The sequence below is a fragment of the Pollicipes pollicipes genome, unplaced genomic scaffold (genome assembly GCF_011947565.3).
Source record: "Pollicipes pollicipes isolate AB1234 unplaced genomic scaffold, Ppol_2.1 Scaffold_4740;HRSCAF=5597_pilon_pilon_pilon, whole genome shotgun sequence".
NCBI lineage: Eukaryota > Metazoa > Arthropoda > Thecostraca > Pollicipedomorpha > Pollicipedidae > Pollicipes > Pollicipes pollicipes.
This window is the reverse complement of record NW_023596545.1, coordinates 9,309,978-9,333,131: the sequence shown is the minus strand read 5'-3', so window position 1 is coordinate 9,333,131 and position 23,154 is coordinate 9,309,978. Positions and strand designations below refer to the sequence as shown.

The following is a 23,154-nucleotide window of genomic DNA, read 5'->3' as shown; positions in this document are numbered from 1 at the left end:
CCGAGATCCGCCTATCGCCGAAAATAGGGCGTCAGGCAGTTTTACGCCAACAGTAGCATGACGCGATGGCCATCATTGCACTCTAGAAGATTTAATCAGTTGTCTCAACAGATATTCGTCTGTTTTTTTCAGGTGGACAGGCAGTAGGCACCACCAGCCACCACCCACACCACTCCCAAACTCACCACAATGTTTCGTGCAGCCAACCATGCTTCACGTGGTGTGCTGTCCCGGGTAAGTTGAGCTTATTAGGCGGAGATTTTGTTAGTACGTAGGACCTATGAAACCTTTTTGGCAATATTCGGTTATAACTTAATTGCCAAAAGGCTGGAAGCTTGTGGTACAGTACTTTTAGGGTGTTGCTGATGTGTAACAAGCTGAATCTTTTTTATTATATTGTCGAAGCATCATTGGTTTGGACATTCCATGCCATGCCACAGAGGACATATCACTAAATGCATTGCAGTTCAGGGTCATCTGTGCGTCGGCGACCGGCCAGTCAGTCCTGATCTATCCGAGATGACGCTGGTGAGCCGCCTTAGCAGTGAGTCCGTGCGGTCTGTCGCCAGGTCGGCTCGCGCTCAGCCCCGCTGCCCGGACAGCTCGCCGCCAGGTCACAGGCCACGGGCCCGCCAAAAAAGTGAGTCACAGTTGGCCCTCCCAGTGGTGATGCCATGTGGGTAAGATCACTGATAATTGGTGCGATTTGCTTGTTCAGTTCGCTGATAACACTGGCCAGCCGGCGAGGGGATCCGGCGGCTTGCCTCAGCCCTTTCTTGAACCTGTTTTTCAAACGCTTGTCACGATTGGAGCGGACCTGGCCAGTGTCCGACATCATCTGCGCTGCCTTTTCACCGTGCTCGCCGCCGGGGAAGGTGTGCCTCCGTGACTGTGGGGCAGCCACCTCGCCTGGGTATCACGAGGTGCCCTGGCCTCTGCCCTGACCTCTGCTCTGACCTCTGCCTTGACCTCTGCCTTGACCTTTGCCTTGACCTCTGCCCTGAACTCCGCCCTGACCTGTACCATGACCTCTGCCCTGACCCCTGCGCCCTGACCCCTCTGCCCTGACCTCTGCCCTGACCGCGCCGGCCGCCTCCAGGGGTGGCGTATCGCCGGTGGCAGTCGGCGCGGCAGCCGTGACCCTCACGCTGGGCGGTACGCTAGCCTACGCCTGGCTGGACCCCACGTTCCGGGACACGCTGGAGGCGTCCGTGCCGTACGCGGACGTACCGCTCGGCCTCGTCCTGGGCGAGAGGATGCCACAGCCGCCGCCGCCGCCGATGCCGGAGGTGCCCTCCAAAATTCGGCCGTAAGTGATGCCGCGCCGGGGTGGGCGCGCTGTCGCGTGGAGGTGATCGTGGTGCTAGGTGACTGCCGCGCAACTGAAGAGGGATTGTGGTATGCGGCCAGGGTTGAGGGTAATGGGATGAGCACACATACGCTCGTGAATCGCAAAGATATGTGAGACGGTGACCACTTGAGGCACAGTCAATAAATTATGTACGTCTGTGTGGCATATACATGTAACTAAGTGTAGCTCACATGAATATTAGCATGAATGCTTCTTATGGGCCACACGGCTGTGATTTATTTAGTAGTGACCTTTGAAGTAATCAATGAATTTGTTTGTAATAGGGTTATCCGGTACAAGTGTGTGCACTGACACACGAAGGTGTGGATAACTCGTTATGGCTTGTGTGATGCTTATTATAGCCATTGGAATGAGTGTGTGTTGTTGATTATGTTCTTTATATGTACAGGTCATTCCAGAACACAGCATGGATCTTTAGTAGTGAAGCGCTAGTCCTAGTTGTTCTATTACATACGTCACACTCGCTGATCGCGTGCCATCCTGTCGACAGGAAAAAGCCAGCTCCAGTATCTGAATCAAAGAAACAAAAAGCCGAGGATAACGCCTCGAAGTCTGACGCAAAAGTGGATGGTGAGTTCAGGCCTGCGCCGATGTTGTTTTTCCTCGCCCCCTGCTCGGATTGTGCCGCGTGACCAGGATTGCTCTTTCACATGGCTCGGCATTTTCGTCGAAGGGTTGTCGCTCGTGATGAGGATAAACAATTCTTGCTAGATCGTTTTTTTCAAGACCATGATTTTTTTTCACGGCTGCGTAACATGAGGCGATTTTTAGCGTTAACGTTGTGACGAGGACTCCTGCTACATGGGACTCTCCGGCTCGTGCAGTGAACATTTTATCGATGACAAGATTGCGCTCACGCCAGAACGTGCTATATGGTAGAAGAACATGGTGATATTTGCCTTTGAGGATCAGTCTTGGGTGTCATGGTGGCTCTTTGAGCTCACTGCCACACGCTGCCACCGTCGCCGGTGCTCACCCCGGCCGCCGTGCTCGCGTGACCTCCGTCCGACCTCGGCAGCGTCGTCGACTGCCGCCGCCGAGGACCAGCCGGCCGCCTCCACGCCGGCCGCCGCCGCCGAGCAGCAGACGGAGCCGGCCGCATCGACCGATGACGGTGAGAGCCGAGCCGAGCCGGGTGCAGTTCACCTGGGGTCACTGCGTGCCGGTTTTCGGGGCGTTGCGCCGTGGCTCGCCGACCCGCCGGGTCTGGACGGCTCGGCGTCCTCACTGACGGCTGGTCACGGCGTCGGGGCTGACCCGGCCTCCTGGCGGTGTTGGCCGGCAGCGGTCTGAGCAGGCAGCTCTCTGTGCTTGCCGCCCACCGCCTGTCGTCAAAAGGAAAGCGGATGGTACCGCTTTTACAAAAGATATGGCGTCTGCGCGTCGGGCGGCAGACTCACGACAGCCGCTGCGCTGACCCACAGCGCCTGTCTCCCCTCCCCTCCGTTTGTGCTGTAAGCGGCGCCGGCACGTGCGGCTCCGCTGCGATACGGTGGCGCCGTGGTGACGTCTCTCCCCGTGCGCAGAGGCGAGCCGAGCTGCCGAGCGGGCTCGCAGCGTCGAGACGGACCACGCCGTGGAGAACCTGGCGCTGGAGCAGCTGCTCAAGGAGCTGAGTCAGCAGGCGCAGATGGCGCTGGACGTGGCCGTCGACGCCCAGCAGCGCGCCGCCTCGGCCGTCGTCGGTCAGTCCGCCGGCGCAGATCTGTCAGTTAGCGACTGCGGCTCCGACGGGCCGCGGCGACCGCCGGGCGGGACGCGCTCGTCGGCTCGCTGCTGGTGCTTGGTGCGCTGTTGGTGTCCTGTGCGATTTGTGTAGCAGGCTCAGATGCGCCTGTCGATACGGTCGACGTATGCCGACGATCGATGCGTCGAAAGTCGCTAGTGTTTTCGGGCGTTGCCATTGCATCACTCGCATTGCTTAGTATGGTTTGGGTCCAATGCATTGTCAAGTCTGCGGCCCAGCAGCCACAGCAGCCGTGCTCCCTTCCCCTCTCCATCCCCGCTGGCGCCGTATCGGTGACTCGACCAACCCCCTCCCCCCCCCCCCCCACCGTGCCGCTGTGTGTGACCTCGGCGACCGGCGGGCTGACCCGGCCCGCCGCGCTGCAGGCCACGTGGAGCGGGTGTTCCGCAGCCTGGACGACGCCACCGAGGCCGACTGGACCGAGGTCAAGAGCTCGGCGGACATCAAGACGCAGATGTGCGAGAAGGCCGAAGAGCTGGCCCGGAATGCCAGGTCAGTGACCCCGCGCTGGGCGCGGAAGATTTGCCTAGATTGGCTTTCGGAATCGCTTAAACACTTGTGTTTGGTGCGATTGCGACCGGACATGGTGTTGACCCTCACGCTAGATGCGATAGTGTTACTGATGTGCCCGAATCTACGCTGTTACCTGTCACTTGTCTTAGTCATGGAATGTAATTAGCCTGCTCGGCTCAGTTGGGGGTTTGTCTTGCATTCCATCTCATCAATAATGCAATTTTTATGGCTGCCAACCCGGACCCATGATCCGTGTCGGCGCCGTCCAGCGGCGTTTCCCCGAGTTGGCTGACGTTCTACGACAGGGAGTACCTGGACAAGCTGTCAACAGTCATCGAGGATTCGCGCCAGAACAAGGTGACGGCCACCAACGAGAAGCTGACGCCTATACAGGAGGCGCTCGCCAACGCCTACTACCGCCTGGAGACCGCTAAAAACAAGGTGAGGTCCGGTCCTACCACGAGTGTTTGTCTTCATAACATACAGTCAAATTTACTCACGGGGATGACTGTACCTAGGAGCGTGTGTTCCAGAAAACCGTGTATTGCATGCATATGTTGCAGGACCCTTAAACTACATATGGTAAATAATGCAGATAGGAGGTTAACGAATTAACAGTTGTCACTTCTGCCCCCCCCCCCCCCTTCCCCTCCTTTTCCCACATCCATCCAAAATATGTATCGTGGAATATACCTCCGGTCGTCGAGATCAGGCACTAGAGCTTGCGGTGGCGGCCGGCAGGTGGCGGCGGCGCTGAGCGAGGCTCGTGTCATGGACGAGTTCCGTCAGTTGGTAGACGAGTCGCGCACCAAGTTCCAGCAGGAAATGTCGAGTATCGTGCCGGGCGTCGTGCTCGGCGAGAAGAACAGCAAGCTCTCGGAGGAGGAGCTGAACGTGCTGCTCGTGCACGCCTACCGCAAGGTGCTCTACCTGCAGAAGGAGCTGGCCAGGATGCTGGTGAGTGACGGCTGGAGCGAGCCGGCGGGCTGTGACGCGGGCAGGGCGGGCCCGACGAGGCCGGCTGTACAGGCAGGGGTGTGGCGGAGTTCGGTCGTGGCGGAGACCGATACATGGTGAGCCCCTGGTGACCTGTGTCGATTGTGCGAGCCGCTGACCCGCTGACCCGCTGATGACCGTGATGCACTGATGCCAATGGCACGTGCCGAGCGCTGATTCGGTGCCGATAGCCTGCTTCGCCATGCTGAGTCTGCTGGTGTTCGATACCGGTCCACCGCGCCGCGTGACCGTTGCGAGGCGCTGAGACAGTGATCATAGCCGGCTTTGCCCCACTGAGCCTGCGCCAGTGTTCGATACCGGTCCACCGCGCCTCGTGACCGTTGCGGGGCACTGAGACCGTGTCCATAGCCAGCGTCGCCCGGCTGAGTCTGTGCCAGTGTTCGATTCCAGCTCCACCGCGCCTCGTGACCGTCACGGGGCGCTGAGACAGTGTCCATAACTTGTGTCGCCCGGCTGAGTCTGTCCCAGTGTTCGATACTGCCCCGCCGCGCCCGTGACCGTTACGGGGCGCTGAGACGGTGTCCATAGCCTGCGTCGCCCGGCTGAGTCTGTGCCGGTGTTCGATACTGCCCCGCCGCGCCCGTGACCGGTGCGACGACGCCACGTTGCCAGACGGTGGAGCAGCAGAAGTTCAGCTCGGCGCTGGAGCGGCAGCGTCAGGAGCTGGAGGGCGTGCTGGAGGAGCGGCTGGCCACCGAGCTGAGCCGCCTGCAGCGCCAGCACGAGCTGCAGCACCGCCAGCAGCTGGAGGCGCTGCAGACGGAGCTGGAGCACGAGATGCGGCAGCAGCTGCGCCGGCAGGCCGGTGCCCACTCTGACCACCTGCAGGTGCGCTCCTTCATTCTCTTTCTCCGGGACTTGCGCTGGACACGCCGACGTGTCCCAGACTGTCCTCAGGCGCCACTGCCGTTGCTTCGCTGTGGGGCCGAAACCCGATATTCGCCGAGGTCGTATGATTGTGAGGGTCGAGGACCAGTGCCACTCATGCCTGACGCGTGTGCACGTTTGAGTGGGACACAAAGTCTAGCAACCTTTGCGCAAGTCAGGATGTGGAGATTGGGTGCCGCGAGGAAACTTGCCTGATATATGTGGGACATTTTCTCTCCAAGCGCCGTGGCTCTCCGGGCCCTTGCGTGGCTCAAAATGCTCCAAGCACGCCACCTTCACCTGGGTCGGGTCGTGACCCCTCACTTCGGAAGCTGAGACCGTGAGCCCTCGTGATGTCATATTCAGCATCCCACTGTTCGCCGGGCAGGACGTGCTGGCCGTGCAGGAGCGTGAGCTGAAGCGGCGCTTCGAGGCGGCGCACGAGGACCGGCTGCGCGCCGAGCGGCACAAGTTCCAGGCCGAGCTGGCCGTCGTCATGGGCGAGCTGAAGGGTGTCCGGGACGCCATCACAGGTCAGACGGACGCCGGGGAGCCGCGCTGGCCGACCTCAGTCCAGTCTGCAGGGCGCACGCGTGCTCCGTCCGCGCCGCAGATTAGGCAGGCTGGTCGTCGCCTAACGTGTCCTCTTGCCGCGTCTCTGCCTGCTCTGGTGTTGTGTATGCGCCCGTCCCGTGTACGACACGGTGACTGATCCAGGCTGGCCACGCGCTCGTCTCGCCGGCGCAGACACCCTGGCGAGGGGCGGCCTCGCGCTCCGCTCCTGCGCGTGATTGGCCAAATCATCTGTCCGTCCGCGCCGCGATGATCGGGGTACGGACTCCGTGCCCGTGCCCTCCACGCCGCCCCGGTGTCCGCGCGGCCGACCTGCGCCGCTCTGTGCCGGCTGACGCGGCGGCCGCGGCCTGACCGGCGCCCGCTCCCCCAGCGCGCGCCGATCTGGACCGGGCGGCGCACCACGCGCAGGAGATGTGGGTGGCGTGTCAGGGCCTGAAGCAGGCCATCCGCACCGGCCAGCTGGGCGCCGCCAGCTGGCAGCAGCAGCTGAAGCCGCTGCGGGACGAGGTGGCCGCCATCCGGCAGGTGGCAGGTACCGGCCGCTAGGCGCCAGTGGCGTTACTCTCTAGCTGAGAGGTGATGACCATGGGACGGTTTGTGCCTCAGCCCGTACGTCGGGAGTGTCAGTAGTATTAAAAGCAAACGTCTTGAACGCGCGCCAGCAGAACCAGCCGAGGTGGCGAGACGCCGTCCATATTGTGATGCCACTGTCGGTGGTAGTTAATAGTGCCAGGTAACGCTGATAACAAATCTCAGCGCGAAGGTTGACGCCGAACGGCTGGTGCGGTCTGAGCCAGCTGGGCGCTGCTGGTAGGGCTGCGGACCACCTCCGCAGTCTGCAGACCTCAGCGCTGTGCCCCCTGCCGCGTGTCCGCCTCGCCCCGTCCTCTGGCCGGCCTGCGCGCGGCCTGCCGCCAGTGTGCGTCTCATCTCTGTCACGTGACCGGCCAGGCGAGGCCAACCGCTTCGTGGAGTCGGTGCTGACCAGCCTGCCAGAGGAGGTGCTGGAGCGCGGCGTGTACACCGAGGACGCCCTGCGCGAGCGCTTCTGCAAGGTGGAGCGGCTCTGCAAGCGGGTCAACATGATCGACGACGAGGGCGGCAGCCTCTTCAAGTACGCCCTCAGCTACCTGCAGTCGCTACTGGTAAGTCCGGCTGCCAACACGCGCCCGGCTGCCAACACGCGGTCGGCTGCTAACACACACTCGGCTGTCAACACGCACTCGGCTGCTAACACGCGCCCGGCTGCGAACACGCGCTCAGCTGGAACACGCGTTCGGCTGCGAACACGTGCCCGGCTGCGAACACGTGCCCGGCTGCCAACACACGTTCGGCTGCGAACACGCGCCCGGCTGCCAACACGCGCCCGGCTGCCAATGCCGTATGCATCTGAGTCGCAGGTGCCGTGTCGTGTGCGGTGATTGATTTGATCTCGTGTGCATCCGTTGCAGCGTGAGCAGAGCGGCCAATCTGTAGCTGGTGCTGCTCACGTGTGTTGGTGTTGTCGTGACGCATGAGCGGTCAGGTGTGGTAGGGCGCTCCTGCCCAGCGAGTGTCCCATGAGTATTGACGCGCCGGAGTGGGTAGTGTTTTACTTTTCTGATTCGATTTTTACCCTGTTGACTTCTTGTCGTTTTACTTTTTCAGATGCAGTTTTTATCCCTGTCAACTGTTAGCTCGACTTTCGACTTTTTCCTGTCGACGTATTGTCCTGACAACAAAACAGCATCAGCTAACTGACGTTAAACCGTGTGTTGGTGACGCGTCTTCGGTTACCATTTGCACAGTGGCTGTATGGCGCGGCCGACAGCGGCTGACGTCAGCGGAGCCTGAGGCGACGGCGTAGCCAGTGCTGGTGCGATACGTCCCCTGACCGCCCCTGACGGCGTAGCCAGTGCTGGTGCGATACGTCCCCTGACCGCCCCTGATGGCGTAGCCAGTGCTGGTGCGATACGTCCCCTGACCGCCCCTGACGGCGTAGCCAGTGCTGGTGCGATACGTCCCCTGACCGCCCCTGACGGCGTAGCCAGTGCTGGTGCGATACGTCCCCTGACCGCCCCTGACGGCGTAGCCAGTGCTGGTGCGATACGTCCCCTGACCGCCCCTGATGGCGTAGCCAGTGCTGGTGCGGCACATCCCCTGACCGCCCCTGACGGCGTAGCCAGTGCTGGTGCGATACGTCCCCTGACCGCCCCTGACGGCGTAGCCAGTGCTGGTGCGATACGTCCCCTGACCGCCCCTGATGGCGTAGCCAGTGCTGGTGCGATACGTCCCCTGACCGCCCCTGACGGCGTAGCCAGTGCTGGTGCGATACGTCCCCTGACCGCCCCTGACGGCGTAGCCAGCGCTGGTGCGGCACATCCCCCGACCGTCCCTGACGGCGTGGCCAGTGCTGGTGCGGCACATCCCCTGACTGCCCCTCGCCTCAGGTGGTGGACGCGTTCGAGCGGCTGCCGGGCAAGGAGCAGCGCGACGAGTCGATCAGCCCCAAGCTCAACACGTACGAAATCATCGCGCGAGCCAGGTGTGTGACCGACAGATGGCGTGTTGGTAGTGTAGCTGTGTTGCCATGAAAACCATTCGACGCGTGCTTTTGGTGCTCCTTTGGCGTGAAGTTGGCTGTGAAGTTGAATTGTATTTAATAAATGAATAATTGGAAGTAAGTAAACTAATAGTAAGTTCATCTGGTCTGTTAAGTTGACTAGTAAGTAAGTTTACCAGTAATAAGTTGATCTGACGCGCCGGAGTGGGACGCGGCTGGTGCGCGGGCTTGCCATGTGCCATGGAAATGGAAACCCCTCGACGTGTGTTTCTGACTGATCGGCGCATCACTCGTGGTCGGATCTGTCCGCTGCCGGTGACCGGATCACGTCCTGGACTCGCTCGCATTTACTGCCGCCAGGTACTGCGTGGACAAGGACGACCTTCTTCAGGCGGTGCGCTACATGAGCCTGCTGCAGGGTGAGCCGCGGCTCGTGGCCTCCGACTGGGTGCGCGACACCCGCCTCATGCTGGAGGCTCGCCAAGCGGCCGACGCGCTGCTCGCGCACGCGGCCGCCACAGGCCTGCAGGCGCTCTGAGGAAACCCTAGTTGCGCCGCGCGCCGCTAGATGTCAGTATATATGCGTCGTGATGGGTGCAGCGGAGAGCGAACGCGTCGTGAGGGGTGTCGCTTCGGAGGTGGTTGCTGCGGCGGTCTGCTGGTGAGGCCCGAGCAGTCTGTTCAAGGGTACGTGGTCAAGAGCTTCACGTAGATGTGCCGTGACGACCTATCGCGAGGCATCGGGCTGTTTTCCCGCATCGCGCGGATAGGTTGGGAACGTGCAGGCGCCTCGGTGCGTGTGTGTTGCATACATGCGTCCCTGCGTCCTCGACCACCGGTTTTTCAGTTACGTCTCGATGAACCACGTGGTCGGAGGTTAGGGTTTCGCCACAGAGCATGGCTGGGAATTTGAGCTGTCCTTAACACCGCCCGATGCCCCTGTGATCGCGCAGTTCGGTGCGTTGTGTTGGTCGTGGTTGGACCGGCTACCGAATAAACAATGCATTGCCACTCGAACGTTTGCGTGCGACCGCCGCCGGATTTAATGAAGGGATGCACGGCGGCAGTGCGAGGTACAAAAACACTGGACGTGGTCACCTGGTGGCGTCACGGGAGGAATTTGAGAGGCCAGTCCGGCCCGGCCACCTGCACCGCCGCGGACACCACAGGGCACAGGGACAATCGCATGCCCCCGTGCACCACTTCACGTCCGCGGGGCGGATTCTTTTTAAGAGCGGTTCCGGTTATCGTAGTGAAAGTATTTTGCCTATTCTGGTGCTCATGCCGTCGTCCAAGCCAGACGAAACGCGCGTACTTCCAACTGTCGGCCTTAGATGCCGGTGACCCCAGCCAGGATGACAAAATCCACACAATGAACGTGGCCGATCGTGCGGTGTTAAACTTCTAGCAAATCAGTCCCTGTGGACGAATGTGGTGTCCGTGATTACCAAAAAGCTCCACCAAAATGCGCTCCCTGTTCGTCTGCACACACTCGCTATGCCGCCACAACAGCGCAAGTTGAGCCAATGCAAACCACAATAGCGGCTGCGCGGTGAGTACCAACGCCGCAAGGTTGAGCCAATCTTAGTTATCTCACTGCAAACTCCTCGCGCATGCTATTATGTATTGTTGGACGTTAGTTGGCAATCTCACAGCGTCGGTTAGGAAGATCAGCGCAGACAGTGCGTCACAGCGCTGGGCTGCGCCACGTCTGCTCCCTCTAGCGAGCAGCTCGTGGAGAAGAGGCAGGTCAGTCCGCAGCACAACCGAGCGGGGAAGGGAGGGGGCTCCAGCCGCCCGGTCGTGGCCACCGCACCGCCCAGCGCCACCTCACACCTACAGCGAGCCCCCGCGCCAGCTCCAGACAGGCTGGGTCGGCGCCGGCCCGGGGCAGACGCCGGTTAGTTAGCCGCGTCGCACCTGGATGCCGCTCAGGCCGCCCAAATCAACGAGGCGCGCGAAACAGCGCTGCGTACGGCCCGGTTCGTGATTGTAGTAACGCACACGCAAGTTAATCGCCGCTTCACGGCAGATGTGGGCACCGACGACACCGGCCGTTGCCGACGCCGCGCGCCCGTACACCAGCGGTATTGCCATTGCGTCAAATGTGACGGTACGTGTCGGCGCACGCAGTTCGGACGGGTCGCCGTTTCCACAGGGCTTTCCACTGACGGACCAACCGCGCCAACATATCGCGACACACGCCTGATCGCCTCACTGACAATTGTTCACAAGTTGCTCATGGCACGTTGTGGTGACATCCGCAATAAAATATTTGCGAGAAAAAAAGATTGTCGGTTAAATGGATCATCCCAGAACTTCGCAGAAGCATGATACACACACACGCACGCACACACATGGTTGACAAACCATAGTGCGAAGTCTACGCAGACATCAAAACGACGGCCAAACAAAACAAGCTGAAAATATTAGCAAACAATTCATCTAAACATATAATATAGCAAATTCCAGGCGGATAAGAATGTGCCCTCGGGTCGCTTTTTCAGCGCACTGCGCTGTTAAGCACCTTCAGGGTTCTGGTGTCCACTATGCCGAGAAAGGCCACCGAACACCGACTGCCCACCATACGCATTGTGCGTAATTACGCACGCGATTGTGTCGAGAGTTGCGGCCGCATAATTGCCGTGCATTGGGCAAACCAATACATGTTTTGCGCATCCAACATAAATTCTAAGTACCTTACTACCAATCTTGTTCAGTTTTCGGTGAACAATGGAAACGATCTGGATGGTATTAACCCTTCCTGGCGTCGCATAGAAACTTACGATCAGCTTATTGTTTTGACATAACTACATACTTTTTCGTAATTGGCAGACGCATCTAGTATTAACTGATTAACTAGTAGCTCCAGAAGCAGACGAAGACAGACATGATTTCAGCACAGTAATACATTAACAAATTCATAAACCGTACCCCCATTCTAAACTCCAGCCGAGTTTACTTGAATTTTGAACCAGCATTAGCAAATGAAGAGTATCGAAGCGAAATGCCTTAAAATACCACCCCTGAACTTCTGGAAGGCTCTAGTACTCATGTCCTCGGACGGCGAGCACCAACAAACACGCCTCAAAACTTGTCTACGGCCGGCTGCCCGGCTAGCTCCGTCCAATGCAGCCTTTCGCACAGTTATGTTTATCTACTACAGGCGTGGCTTTCTGCGGACAGCGGGCCACCTCTCGGCAGCGGCAGTGTACGAGGTTATGTGCATCTAATAACCTAGGACAGTCGGGGAAACCAATCCCGTCTCCCTCGTTGTCGATGCGCCGCCACCACCTGCACACAACGGCCGCGCCCGCCGTTTGCGTGCCGTCGACGGCCCGTGTGTTATGGACGTCTACTGGTACCAAGGCGATCGGCGCACCCAACGCAGCTGTATGCCAGCGTCTGTGCGCATCTTGATGCTGGCCGCCTCCGTCGCCCGCACCGTCTCCTTGACTGACTGCATCAAGTTCTGAGCGTTGCCGACCAACATATCAGTGGCCTCTTGGTCCTCCTCAGTGCCTGGAAGTGACCAGACACAAGGTCATGGAGGTTACCGCCAACGCGACACGTCGCCGCTCGACAGCACACATTGCGGCAGCACCGCACACCGGGCGGCGGGCTGGCCGCACCGCGGTCGGCCTTATTTATAGATTTTCCCGGACTTCAGTTATGGACAGCTAATGGACCAGGATCACGTGATGGCGAGTGGCCACGTCGCAATATCGCGCATGCGAGGTAGAGGCAGTCCTGCCCAAATCAAACACGAGCTGGAGTTCTGGTACCTTGGTGGTGGATCAACGTGTGCACATTAGGTCATTTGGGGCCATCCCTAAATGACGTTACGTATGAAGGGTAAGAAGATAGGGAAGATCGACCGTATCTGAAGTGCTACAAGGGAGGGAAAGACAATTTTTTTTAGACAGCGTAACGTTGTCCTCAGATCTGGATGTAAATCACGCTGAAATCTTTAAAAACAAGTTAATAAACTTCATGACAAGGAATATACTAATAATTTGTACTTTTATCTGTACCTCAACTATGGGTCACACCAACGTTACTTTTTTAGATGTTGCGATTACCAAAGCGCAACTACTCCAGTCGCCCAGTGTAACCAGTGCATAACCAGAGGGGAAGGAAGGTTAAAAAATTGTCGAAAATCTGTAACATAAATTTATGGACGGCCACGTTGACATGCTGTCGTATTTATCTATTGATCTACGCACGGTGTTCCAAAAACACTTTAAAAAAAACAGCATACGCCAATATATATATATATATATATATATATATATATATATATATATATATATATATACACGTGTGTCGCCAACGTAGAAAAACGGCATCTCGCCTGCATCTTAAATGAACCTTTGGAAATATCTCGATGTGCCTAACTCAAGGTGGCCAGTCATATTTGTATTGTTCAGTTTAACCATAGCAAACTACTGGCCACAACGAATATGTTTATAATATCATGAGCTAAGAATTTCCATACCGACAGCGATCAGCCTCACAATCCCAGGAGGTACTGATGAAACGTCATAATCACACAAGCTTTGGTTATGTTGTTAACATCCAACGTCCTCGAACAGCTGTCGTTTTCCTCCGCACGGAGTGAAAATGAGATGCAGTTTTCATGAGTTTTTTTTCGGGCAACAAGTTTACGGTGCATCGCAAAGGACGACCTCAAGTTCCGTCATTGCTTTATTTTAAGAAAATGTTCCTCTTTTTGCAATGGAGCTGACGCAGGAAAACATTGCGTTACTTTTGCGACAGACATGCAATTCTTTAAAAATGGGATGACAGTAAACCCGTAGTTTTTCCGACATAACCTGCTTCTTCTTAGCATTAATGCTGGTCTAACCAGCGAAATCAGCCGTTGACAACAGCACCTATAAGCAGGCAGTCGAACTTCTGAGGCGTTACGGGTACTATGGCACGCAGTGGCTGGGTTCTCCTGAGGCAGACTGATTGAGAAAAAACGCGGATTTCGCAAGAGCAAAAGCCGCACCAATGCCATCTAAAGGCGGGTAGTCCATTCGCCAAAAAAAAACAACATAACAGCAATGCTACCACTAACCTTAACCCAACAGTTCAACGGTGTTGGGTGTGGGCATAAAGAAATCAGAGAAAACTGCCAACCTCATGCGCCTGCGAGTTCACTTTCTTTGCCAGCGCGCAGGAGCGCCACAAAACTTTGCAAATTAATGCAAACTAGCTGACCATACACGACGCTGTTAGCTGCGAGCGACTCCAAGTGCTTCGGAGATGTCATTAACGGCAACCACATCGGTCACCACAGGAGCATGTTAAAGTTCAGCCAAACATCTACGGCTGCGGGCTACAGATCCAAGCCGGTATTATTTCGATCTGCGGTCGGTTACTGAAGACCACGCGCGCTACGACCGACCGGTCTGTTAGCTGGCTCTGGCCGAGCGACGTCGGCGGCGCCGGACGCGGCATGCAGGCGGCTCCGGCCCACACCGCCGGGTCAGTCCGAGGCCACGCACGACACACGCACGCACGCGGGCGGGGGGGGGGGGGGTGGTACGGGGCAGCGGGGGAGCGGTGCCGGGCGACACGTCAGCGCCGCCGCGCGGACTGGGGTGCGCTGGCGGACGGGCAGGACGAGTCCGTCCGCCTCAGGATAGTCGGCCGGTGTGCCGCGGCACGGGCGTTCGGCGGCCCGATGCTGTCTGCCGGACGGACACGGCTCAACAGACCGACAGACGGATGTGGCGCGGGAGGAGGGCACACGGACGTGGTGCGGGCACGGTGGGCAGTGTCCGGTAAGAGACTCCGTGGTACTCGGGTGCTGCTCTGCTGAGGGGATGGGGTCCGGGTCGGGACTCGCCCGCTGCCGGGCCGGGGTCAGAGTTAGCTGGACGTCCGCCGACAGCCCAGCGGGCAGGCGAGCGGTTAGAGCAATCGAGCTACCGCATTCGAGTTAGCGCGGGCGGAGCCCAGCTCTTTACCGCTGGTCACAATGCCGTCCTCCCGCCGACCGAACGCCTCGTCATCTAAAACACGCCAGCAGAAACGCAGCGCTGACGCACAGCAGATGCGCAGACACGCACGGCCAGACAACGCCCCAGACAAGGTACTCAGCCGCAGACACGGCACGCAGACAACGCCTCCGCGCCGGCGCCTGTGTGGCCGCACTTCTCCAAGCGGAGGGTGAAGCAGCTCGTACAGGTCAAGATACCATCAGCGGTACACACGGTGACTTGGTTTGGACCCGGCAAGGGCACCGGCTGACGACGCGTGGCTCTAGCAGAACATTGGCTCGTGGGTTGTGATCGCCTTTGGCATGAGGTGCGCCTAAAATTCAAAATTACACCACCATGCATCATAACCGTCGTCGAGCCGTCGCTTGATGAGCACAAACTAAAACTGTGCAAAGGAAGGCAAGACGTATGTCAGCGTGCACGTGGACACTTGAGCAAGCAGAATTCTGTGACACAACCCGTGTTCATAAAACGAACGCGAAGAAAACTAAGCACGCCTTCTTGGACCTCAATTATATCCCACAACGGGTCGTGCCCTTCACCCATTATGGCCCGCTTGCAGCGCAAACCGATCAGTGCAAATCGATGGCAACAGACGCGTCCCTCCCCCAAATCTTGTCAGCAGTTAACCCATCCCGATTCAGGCGGCAGTAGGCACCACGCCGACCCGGTGAAAACGCAAACATAACACAATACATCACCAAGCAAATAACGGTCCAATACATAACAATGCAAATAACAATACAATACACAGCAATGCCGACGGATGTGCATGAGCACGCGCGCCACGCCACTCACCCTGCGCCCCCAGCATGGTGGCCTTGACTGTGGAGAGGATCTTCAGCTGCGTGCCGATGGTGGGGATGCGCTCACACACCTGCAGCAGTTGCTGTGGACACACAACGGGGACCGGTGTCAGTGGCCGTGCGCGCGTGTCCGGCACCGGCTGGGCCGCTGCGGACACGCGGGAGGACACAGCGCTCAAACAGCTGTACATATGCCCTCAAACAACTGCGTATTGACATTCCCAGACAGCCGTACGTGCGCCCTGAAGCACAAAAAAACAATCCAGTAACGTTGCGCAGCCATGCTTGCGGGAGTTGTTGCCGACAAAACAAATGCGTTACTTCCCATGATATGTAGTCACTAAGCGCCACATATCAGATCGGAGGCGACAAAATCAGCCCAACAACAACACGAGCCTGTTGTTAAGCCGGAGTTCACGCAGCGGTCACACAGAAGCCCCCATGATATGTAGTTACTAAGCGCCACATATCAGATCGGAGGCGACAAAATCAGCCCAACAACACGAGCCTGTTGTTAAGCCGGAGTTCACGCAGCGGTCACACAGAAGCCCCCATGATATGTAGTCACTAAGCGCCACATATCAGATCGGAGGCGACAAAATCAGCCCAACAACAACACGAGCCTGTTGTTAAGCCGGAGTTCACGCAGCGGTCACACAGAAGCCCCCCTGATCAGCACGAGGCCACACAACTCATTACCCTCCCCCCCCCCTTCCTCCGCGCTCGCCGAACTCGCCGTCGTCATCTCCTCCTTCGCCTCCCCCCCCCTCCCAGACCAGCTCCCGCCCTCACCGTGCGCATGCGCTTGTCGGTGCACTCGTGCGCCAGCTCCTTGGCGAGCCGTGTGACCTCCTCGGACGCCTCGGCGATGGCCTTGGCACAGGCGATCAGGTCGCGCTTGTTGCCGCCGCCCTCGCCGCGCACCAGCTGACTGAGCTGCGCCATCAGCTGGGCCATGCGCTTGGCCGCCGCGATGATGTCGTTGTCCTTGCTGCTCCACTGCGCCACCTGGCGGCGACGCCGGGCGGCTTCTGAGCGACGCGCGCGGGACGGGCGCGCGGTGGGGTGAGGAGGGTGTTGGCTGGTGGTCACGGGGACGGGGAAGAGGTCCCTGGACATATCAAGCAGCCGACTGACCTACTGTGTGAAAATGTGAGAGCATTCTGGGCGCATCGAGCACAGCTGGTGAGTAAAATAACCTTATAAGTACACCTCATAGAACGCAAAGCTAAAATTGTAGCACGAATCAACAAACGCCCACGCAAAACTGATGGTAATCAGGCTCTGCAAGCAGTGGTTGCAGAGCCCACTTGACGCTCCTCTGCAGCTGCTGACGCACGACACCCAGAGCCGGGCAGGCCGGGCGGCGGTGGCGCCACCTACCTCCTGGTGGAGGCCGTGCGCGGCCGCCATGATGGGCTGGTTGGCCGGCGGCGCGTGCCGGAACAGCTGGCTGTCCTCCTCGTCGTCGGTCTCTGGCGGGGGCGGCGGCCGCGGCGGCGGCTGCTCGCCGGCCGGCGGCGGCGGGCGCGGCGGCGCCGCCTCTGTCGCAGACGCGCCCGGCGGCGGGTCAGCGGCGCGGAGGAGCCGACGGGAGTCGGACTCGGGGCAGAGACACGCTCGGAAAACTCTGGACACGCAGACGGGGCGGAGGTTTACCAGGGAGCTGCACGTTCTGAGGTACCGCAGTTCAGCCGGCCGAGAGCACAGCCGCGCAACAGGAACAAGAAGGGTACAGCCTGATTCCGGGGGTCATGAGTCGGACTGAGTCCGGTCCGGCTCGGATGAAATCGGGGGCTGGTGGAGCCCACGCTCGACGCCTGTCGAACCGAGAGGATCAGCCGAAGCGCGCGGGAAGCTGCAGACCAGGGACACTGGTGGGAGCTGGGTGGATTCGGTGAATTCACCCCCCGGAGGTGGCACGCTTCAGCAACTCGCTTTGCGGAAGCGACAGAGTCGGATCAGCGTCCAATCACAACTGTCGAGAACACATGGAGAAAATCATGCATGGCTTTATCCGAAGGCAGGATACACGCCCCGGGAATCAAGCGGCCAGATCTACTCGCTCATAAGTGGAGACCACGATCCAACGGGCGCAGCGGGCGGAGACACCCGCGCTGGACATGCTGATCAATACGCACGCCAACAACATCCTGGAAAGCCCCTGCAGGACCCACTGAAGGGCAGGCGCACCGCGATCCCGTAACCTGCGAACGCGTTCTCGGGCGATGACGGGACTGTGGGCGGGGCGGCCACAAACGTGCAATCCTGGCGACATGCCGGATGCGACTAATCACACTATCCCGCCTCTCACTACGCAGGGAAGCAGAGCAGCCCGATCTCCCGCGGTCCGCCCGTTGACACGTGTCGCGCGGTGGGACCCGCCAGCGGCCGCCGCCGCCGACAGGCTGAGCGGAGCCGCGGACGGCGGCCGCCGCGACCGTCCCGGTGCCGCCGCCGGCGGGCGCGCGTCAGCGAGCGGGCCGCGTCCGCGCCGGTCGGACACTCAGCCCAGGTGGGAGGGTCACACACGGCATGCCAGACGCATCATAACTTCCAGGGCTCGACTCCTCGAGCTAGTAGCGAACGACCAGGCCGGGCCGGTACCGATGCTGAGCCCAGCCCGAGTCCAGCCGAATCCAGCGACAGAGCCCGGCATGCCCGCGACGCCACAGCACGCCCCGAACTCCGCCGCGTGCAGTCGACCGCCCCGCCAAACCAGCCAGGCCGCCCGGGCACGCTGGCGGGCAGACGACGGCGCGTGCCGGCCGCCGGCGCGCCCGTCCGCCGCCGCATGCTGACCAGAAAACGCGCGAACCACACCAACACACCAACAGACAGGCAGGCAGGCACGACCCCGGGCGTTACCTTCCAGGGGCTCCCGCAGCAGCTGGCGCTGGTACAGGGGCTCGCCTGGAGACGGCGGCGGCGGTTAGAGGTGCGGCGCCGGCTGGATCAGGAACGGCAACCGAGCACGGACACAAAGACGTGCCACTCCCGCCGAGAGAAAAACGCGGCCGACTGAGGTGCCAGTTCCGAACTTAGACTCCGATGAACAGGTCACGGCTTCGGAGCGAATTCGGCGGTCGCGGTCAACGGCACAGTAGCGAGGACGGACACTGCCGCATCATCGCCGCAGCTGGAGCCATGCAGATGACTCTGGACGGGCCGTGTGAGGTGGGAGAGAGGGAGGGAGGGAGGGGTGGTCACCTGCAGCCGAAGGGTGTGCGAAGTGGCCGGGCGGCGGCGGCCGGCTCGGGGCACCTGTAAGGCAGGCCGGCGGCGGTCAGCGGGACATCTGACCGGCTCCGCTCCCGGGCGCCGGCCAGACAGAACACGGGCGACACGCCAGCACAGACAGAGGCAGAGGCAGAGGCAGAGGCGAACAGAGACGGCACAGAGACAGAGACAGAGGCAGTGCTCAGCGCGGTGTTCAGCCATGCTCACCGTTCAGCTCCATCTGGGCCATGCTGGGAGTGAGGTCGGCTTCCGGACCGATAGCCTTCCTCACATCTGCCACAGCCTCCAGCAGCTGCGCCAGCCCAGGTTACGTCAAGGTGGGCAAAAACAGGGCAAATCAGCCCACTGCCGCGCACGTTCGATTTCACGGAGTGAACTGCGTTTCGCTGTGCAGAGGAATGACGCGATATCAAAGTTGGGCTGGCTTTAAACGCCGGCTCACCCAGGAACATCAAGTATGTAACTCTCTCGCCCGACTGACACCAATCGGGTCTGCACGCTGTCGACGCAGTGCCGACCCAGCGCCCGTTAATCGGCACAGCGTCAGACATCGCCCCCCTCCCCCCGCCCGCTATCGTGCCTCCCCAGGTTCCGCAGCGTCACGTCACGTTCACGTTCAGCGTCAGCAGCGTCACACGCGTCCACCCAGCCCGTTCGCAGCCGGCGGCCGCGCGCTCACCTCCCGGTTCGAGGCCCGCCAGCGCCGCACCGACTCTTGGTCGGCCGGGTTGATGGCCACGGTCTTAGCGCTCTGCACCATCGGGGTCACGCCTGGGGGCACGCGCGGGGTCAGAGGTCAGCAGCGACACGCCCCGGGGATCGCGCCAGCGGCATGAGACAACCCCGGCGGCACGCGGCTCACAGGCCCACCCCGACAGAGCGCGGAGGAACACAGCGACGTCGCCAGGAAAGCCACCGGGCGCCCGGGCGTCAACGCGGAGCACAACACAGCACGGCGACTCCCGGGGCCACGCCTCGCCCCCGATCGGCGCCGACACCTCTCTGCGGGCCACCTCGGCGCGATCGAGTGTCCCGCGTGCGTCACCGCCGGCGGCCGGACGACGGCTGACAGGCCGACCGGCCGAAATAGACGGCCGCCGGCTCGTTAGGCGGCCGATCGGGGACGGCCGGCGGCGGCTCGGGGCCGCCCGACGCACCGTGCTGCAGCCGTTCGCTGGCCAGCTGGATCTGGCTGATGAAGCGCGGGTCCTCGGAGTTGTCCGCCTCCTTCTTGGCCACCATCAGCAGGCGGTTGGCCAGCCTGCGGACGGCGCCGGCGCGTCAGGCGAAGGCGTGGGGCGGGCGAGGTCAGGGTGGCCCGTCAGGTGCGGGGGTAACGCGAAAACGACCCGTCAGGCACGGGGGTGAGATGAGAGCAGGTCGTCATGCGCGGATAGCAAACGCAGCCCAAGTTTGTGTACAACTTCCCAATCGAGAGCACGGCGGGTCAGTCTGGAAACGGTTTCATAAGTAAAAAGGCTCTGAGCCGTGGCGCATAATGGCAGGAGGGCGATTCTAATGATCGTATCACGGGCACAGATAGCGGTCACTGCTTTTGTTACGCTTTCACAACTGCGCTGGCAAGGTCGAAACATTTGCTTGCAAATGCGCTGCGCACCGAAACTCATCACAATCACCACGACTGGACGGCTCGCGTTGGCGGGCGGTGCTCGCCGGACCACCACACAGTCTAGGTAACAAGCCGTGCGGCGGCGACGGCGGGAGACAGCTTATTCCCGCCGCGCGGAGCCGCCCACCGCGACGACCTTGACCTGTCGTCGCGCGTCACCTCGGCGCCCTCCCCTCTCTGCTCCCGCGCGGCGGCGGCGGCGCTGTGACAGCCGGCCCAGGTTAAATCGGGTCCGACCCCGGCGCCCGGCCAGCGGTCAGCCGCCGCCGCGCCGCCGCTGGGAGACAGCCCGTCATCAGCGGCGGCCCGTCACCGCCGCCGTCACTCGTGTATGTGTGTGTGTGTGTGTGTGTGTGTGTCTACACGGCGCCGCAGGTGGCACGTCCGGGGGGAGGGGGGGGGGGAGCGAAATGGGACGAACGTGGCACACCGCCAGCCAATACGCGGTCCAATCCCGGTGGCCAGAGCGGTCCCACCGACGGCGGGTGTCAAATTCGCAAATAGATGGACGCAAACGATATGTCACGTCGACGGGTGTGCGTAAACTAATGGTGTTACATCGTTAGGCCCCGTGACATGTGCCCCAAGATAGCCCGCTTTGGAAAATATAGATGTCCCGTAGCAATGATGCATGTTACACCAAAACATGCCATCCTACGATCTGTCGTCAGAAGAGCACAATTACCAATAACCAAGAGACCTTGCACAAGCTTGCACCACTGAGGCGCGTTTGGTGACAGTGATGCATTCTCATTTCGGCTTGCCCTGATCTAAGCATTGGATCACTTAAGTCCGTATGTGATGAATACTGCGCTAGGCAGACCTACCTCGCCAATCACAGAAACAAAAACACAGAAACATCCGACAGGCTCGCGTCACAGATATCAAAGCATGCCTTTGGGTGAACGCAGAGCTGGACAGCACCTAAAATCGTCACTGCACCACACAGCCCACATAAGAAACGACCATCAAAGCCCCGGCGAAGCTGGCTAAGTGACGGCAGCGCTGACGCCTGTCCGCGCGCCGCGCGTCTACCAATGGTCCGGCCCTGCGCGGCCAGCCGCCGCGGCCCCGCGAGGACGGGCGTGAGGCCTGCGCCGCAGGACCCGGGCCGGGGGCGGCGCGTACCTAGCGATGGCCGACGTGTTCTCCACCACCTCGGCCGGCTGGCGCCTCTGCACGCCGGTCTCGCACCGGTCGGCGTGGTGTCTGATCAGCTCCTCTGCCGGGGGGAGGCGGACGGTCAGTGGGGTCCCATGCGCCGTGGCTGGCCGCCGGCCCGGAGCACGCCCACCCGGTCCCCCCAGGGGCGCCTCACGGGGAGTGGCTGGCCGCCGGCCCGGAGCACGCCCACCCAGTCCCCCGCCAGCTGTTCCCGCCAGACCCAGGCCCCCACGGCACCATCATCGACGCCGACTGCACTGCGGGGCGGCACGCGTGATCATGGCGCCGATCCGACGCCGGACCCCAGCGGAGTTCACGGGCAACTCCAGTACGGACCGGCCCATAACACGAACACCTCGGTCCAGCTGAGCAGCATCGACCTCCAAACATCCCCCCCCCCCGCCCCGCCCAACAGGGGAGGAGATTCAGGAAGCAGGGAGATGCCAATTGTTCGTTGCTCCGTCCTATTACAAAAGTCAACTAAACCGCGTTCCAAACCGGCAACACACCCCACAACAAACCCACACCCTTCCAGCACGACTTTTGATCAGCCACAGCCAGGTCCGCTGACGACCCCGCCACTGACCCCGTCCGCGCCGGCCTGACCCCTGACCCGCCGGGTGACGCCTCCCTGTCACTGACCCGACTGCCGGACGAACTGCGCCACGTCGATGGCCTCGTCGCTGAGATCGCGCACGCGGCTGATCGACTCGGCGTACTGTTTGCGCAGGTTCTCGAAGTGCTCGTCGGCCGCCTTGTTCTCCGGGTACTGCAGCCGGATGCTGCCGGCGTTCACCAGCTGCGGGTGCAGGCTCTCCACCTGCACCGGGCCACAGAAGGGTCATACAGCGGTCAGGGAAAGGTCGCTTACGGAACACTCCGGGCGATGTGGCTGTTCACCAGCTGCAGCTGCGCGTGCCAGCTCCTCACCTGGACAGGCCACACAGAGGCCACCGTGGGAGGGGATGTTAGGGGCCCTCTCCATAGGCTGGTTGGTGAAGTCGTCGCTCGCAGTCACACGACCAACAACGATGCGGTGCGAGTCAGCCCGTGTCACTCACACAAGCAGCACAGACGCGGGTCTAAGCCGAAGGCCAATACACGTTCCCTACGACCATATTACATGAAGGGGTTGGCACCGACCGCACCGACTGCGAAAGCAGGGGCCCGCCCTATCCACCACAGGGTTCCATCCCTATCCACCGGCTAGCTCCGGTCGTCACCGCTCAGGTCCTGCCACGGCGCTATCACTCCCGCCTGGCGCGCGCACGGCCCCGCCACAGTCCATGGCCGGCCAGCGCCAGCAAACGACGACGGCGACGGCGGCGGCGGCGGCTGGCTGCGCGAGTGTGCCAGCGCCGGCCGCGGCCGCCGCCCCAGGCCGGCCGGCCGGGGTCATCGCGACTGACCTCCGTGGCGGAGGCCTGCAGCGCCTCCGACAGCTTCTTGTTGCCGGTGGCGCCGGCCGAGGCCACCATGCGGCCGGTGCGCGCCGCCTGCGTGCTGAACCGCTGCAGCTTGTCCGCCTTGTCGGCGAACGCCTCCTGGCGGCCGGGCACGCCCTGCCGACCCGGCCGGCGACGTCACGAGAGGGCGCGGACAACGCTGCCGTCACACTGACCCTCAACTTGAGGAGTGTAAAGGGTGAACGGAGCAAACAGATGGCCCC

At 60.9% G+C, this 23,154-nt stretch overlaps 3 protein-coding genes across 4 annotated transcripts in view; 2 read left to right on the top strand and 1 right to left on the bottom strand.

Moving 5' to 3' along the window:
• Positions 1-519: 519 nt before the first annotated feature.
• Positions 520-5,057, top strand: LOC119099003 (MICOS complex subunit Mic60). The gene is made up of 9 exons (XM_037222050.1): positions 520-528; positions 570-640; positions 1,100-1,309; positions 1,863-1,942; positions 2,899-3,036; positions 3,485-3,611; positions 3,902-4,073; positions 4,374-4,589; positions 5,040-5,057. The coding sequence occupies exons 1-9, from the start codon at positions 520-522 to the stop codon at positions 5,055-5,057; spliced, it is 1,041 nt and encodes a 346-aa protein (XP_037077945.1).
• Positions 5,058-5,380: 323 nt separating this feature from the next.
• On the top strand, positions 5,381-9,645 carry LOC119099525 (MICOS complex subunit Mic60). Its single transcript, XM_037222681.1, has 6 exons — positions 5,381-5,477; positions 5,905-6,049; positions 6,463-6,624; positions 7,044-7,237; positions 8,522-8,616; positions 8,995-9,645. The coding sequence occupies exons 1-6, from the start codon at positions 5,427-5,429 to the stop codon at positions 9,170-9,172; spliced, it is 825 nt and encodes a 274-aa protein (XP_037078576.1). The 5' UTR covers positions 5,381-5,426; the 3' UTR covers positions 9,173-9,645.
• Positions 9,646-10,244: 599 nt separating this feature from the next.
• LOC119099523 (vinculin) overlaps positions 10,245-23,154 on the bottom strand; it is a 35,715-nt gene continuing 22,805 nt past the window's right edge. The window contains exons 10-20 of one of the 2 annotated variants that reach the window (XM_037222679.1): positions 22,895-23,047; positions 22,128-22,305; positions 21,450-21,543; positions 19,849-19,952; positions 19,371-19,462; positions 18,899-18,983; positions 16,835-16,995; positions 16,244-16,459; positions 15,444-15,534; positions 14,613-14,657; positions 10,245-12,156 (exon numbers count right to left, since the gene is read on the bottom strand). In XM_037222679.1, the coding sequence (XP_037078574.1) occupies positions 11,990-12,156; positions 14,613-14,657; positions 15,444-15,534; positions 16,244-16,459; positions 16,835-16,995; positions 18,899-18,983; positions 19,371-19,462; positions 19,849-19,952; positions 21,450-21,543; positions 22,128-22,305; positions 22,895-23,047 (1,386 nt within the window). In that variant the 3' untranslated portion in view covers positions 10,245-11,989. The remainder of the gene's footprint in view (positions 12,157-14,612; positions 14,658-15,443; positions 15,535-16,243; positions 16,460-16,834; positions 16,996-18,898; positions 18,984-19,370; positions 19,463-19,848; positions 19,953-21,449; positions 21,544-22,127; positions 22,306-22,894; positions 23,048-23,154) is intronic. The other variant, XM_037222680.1, reaches the window with a different exon arrangement.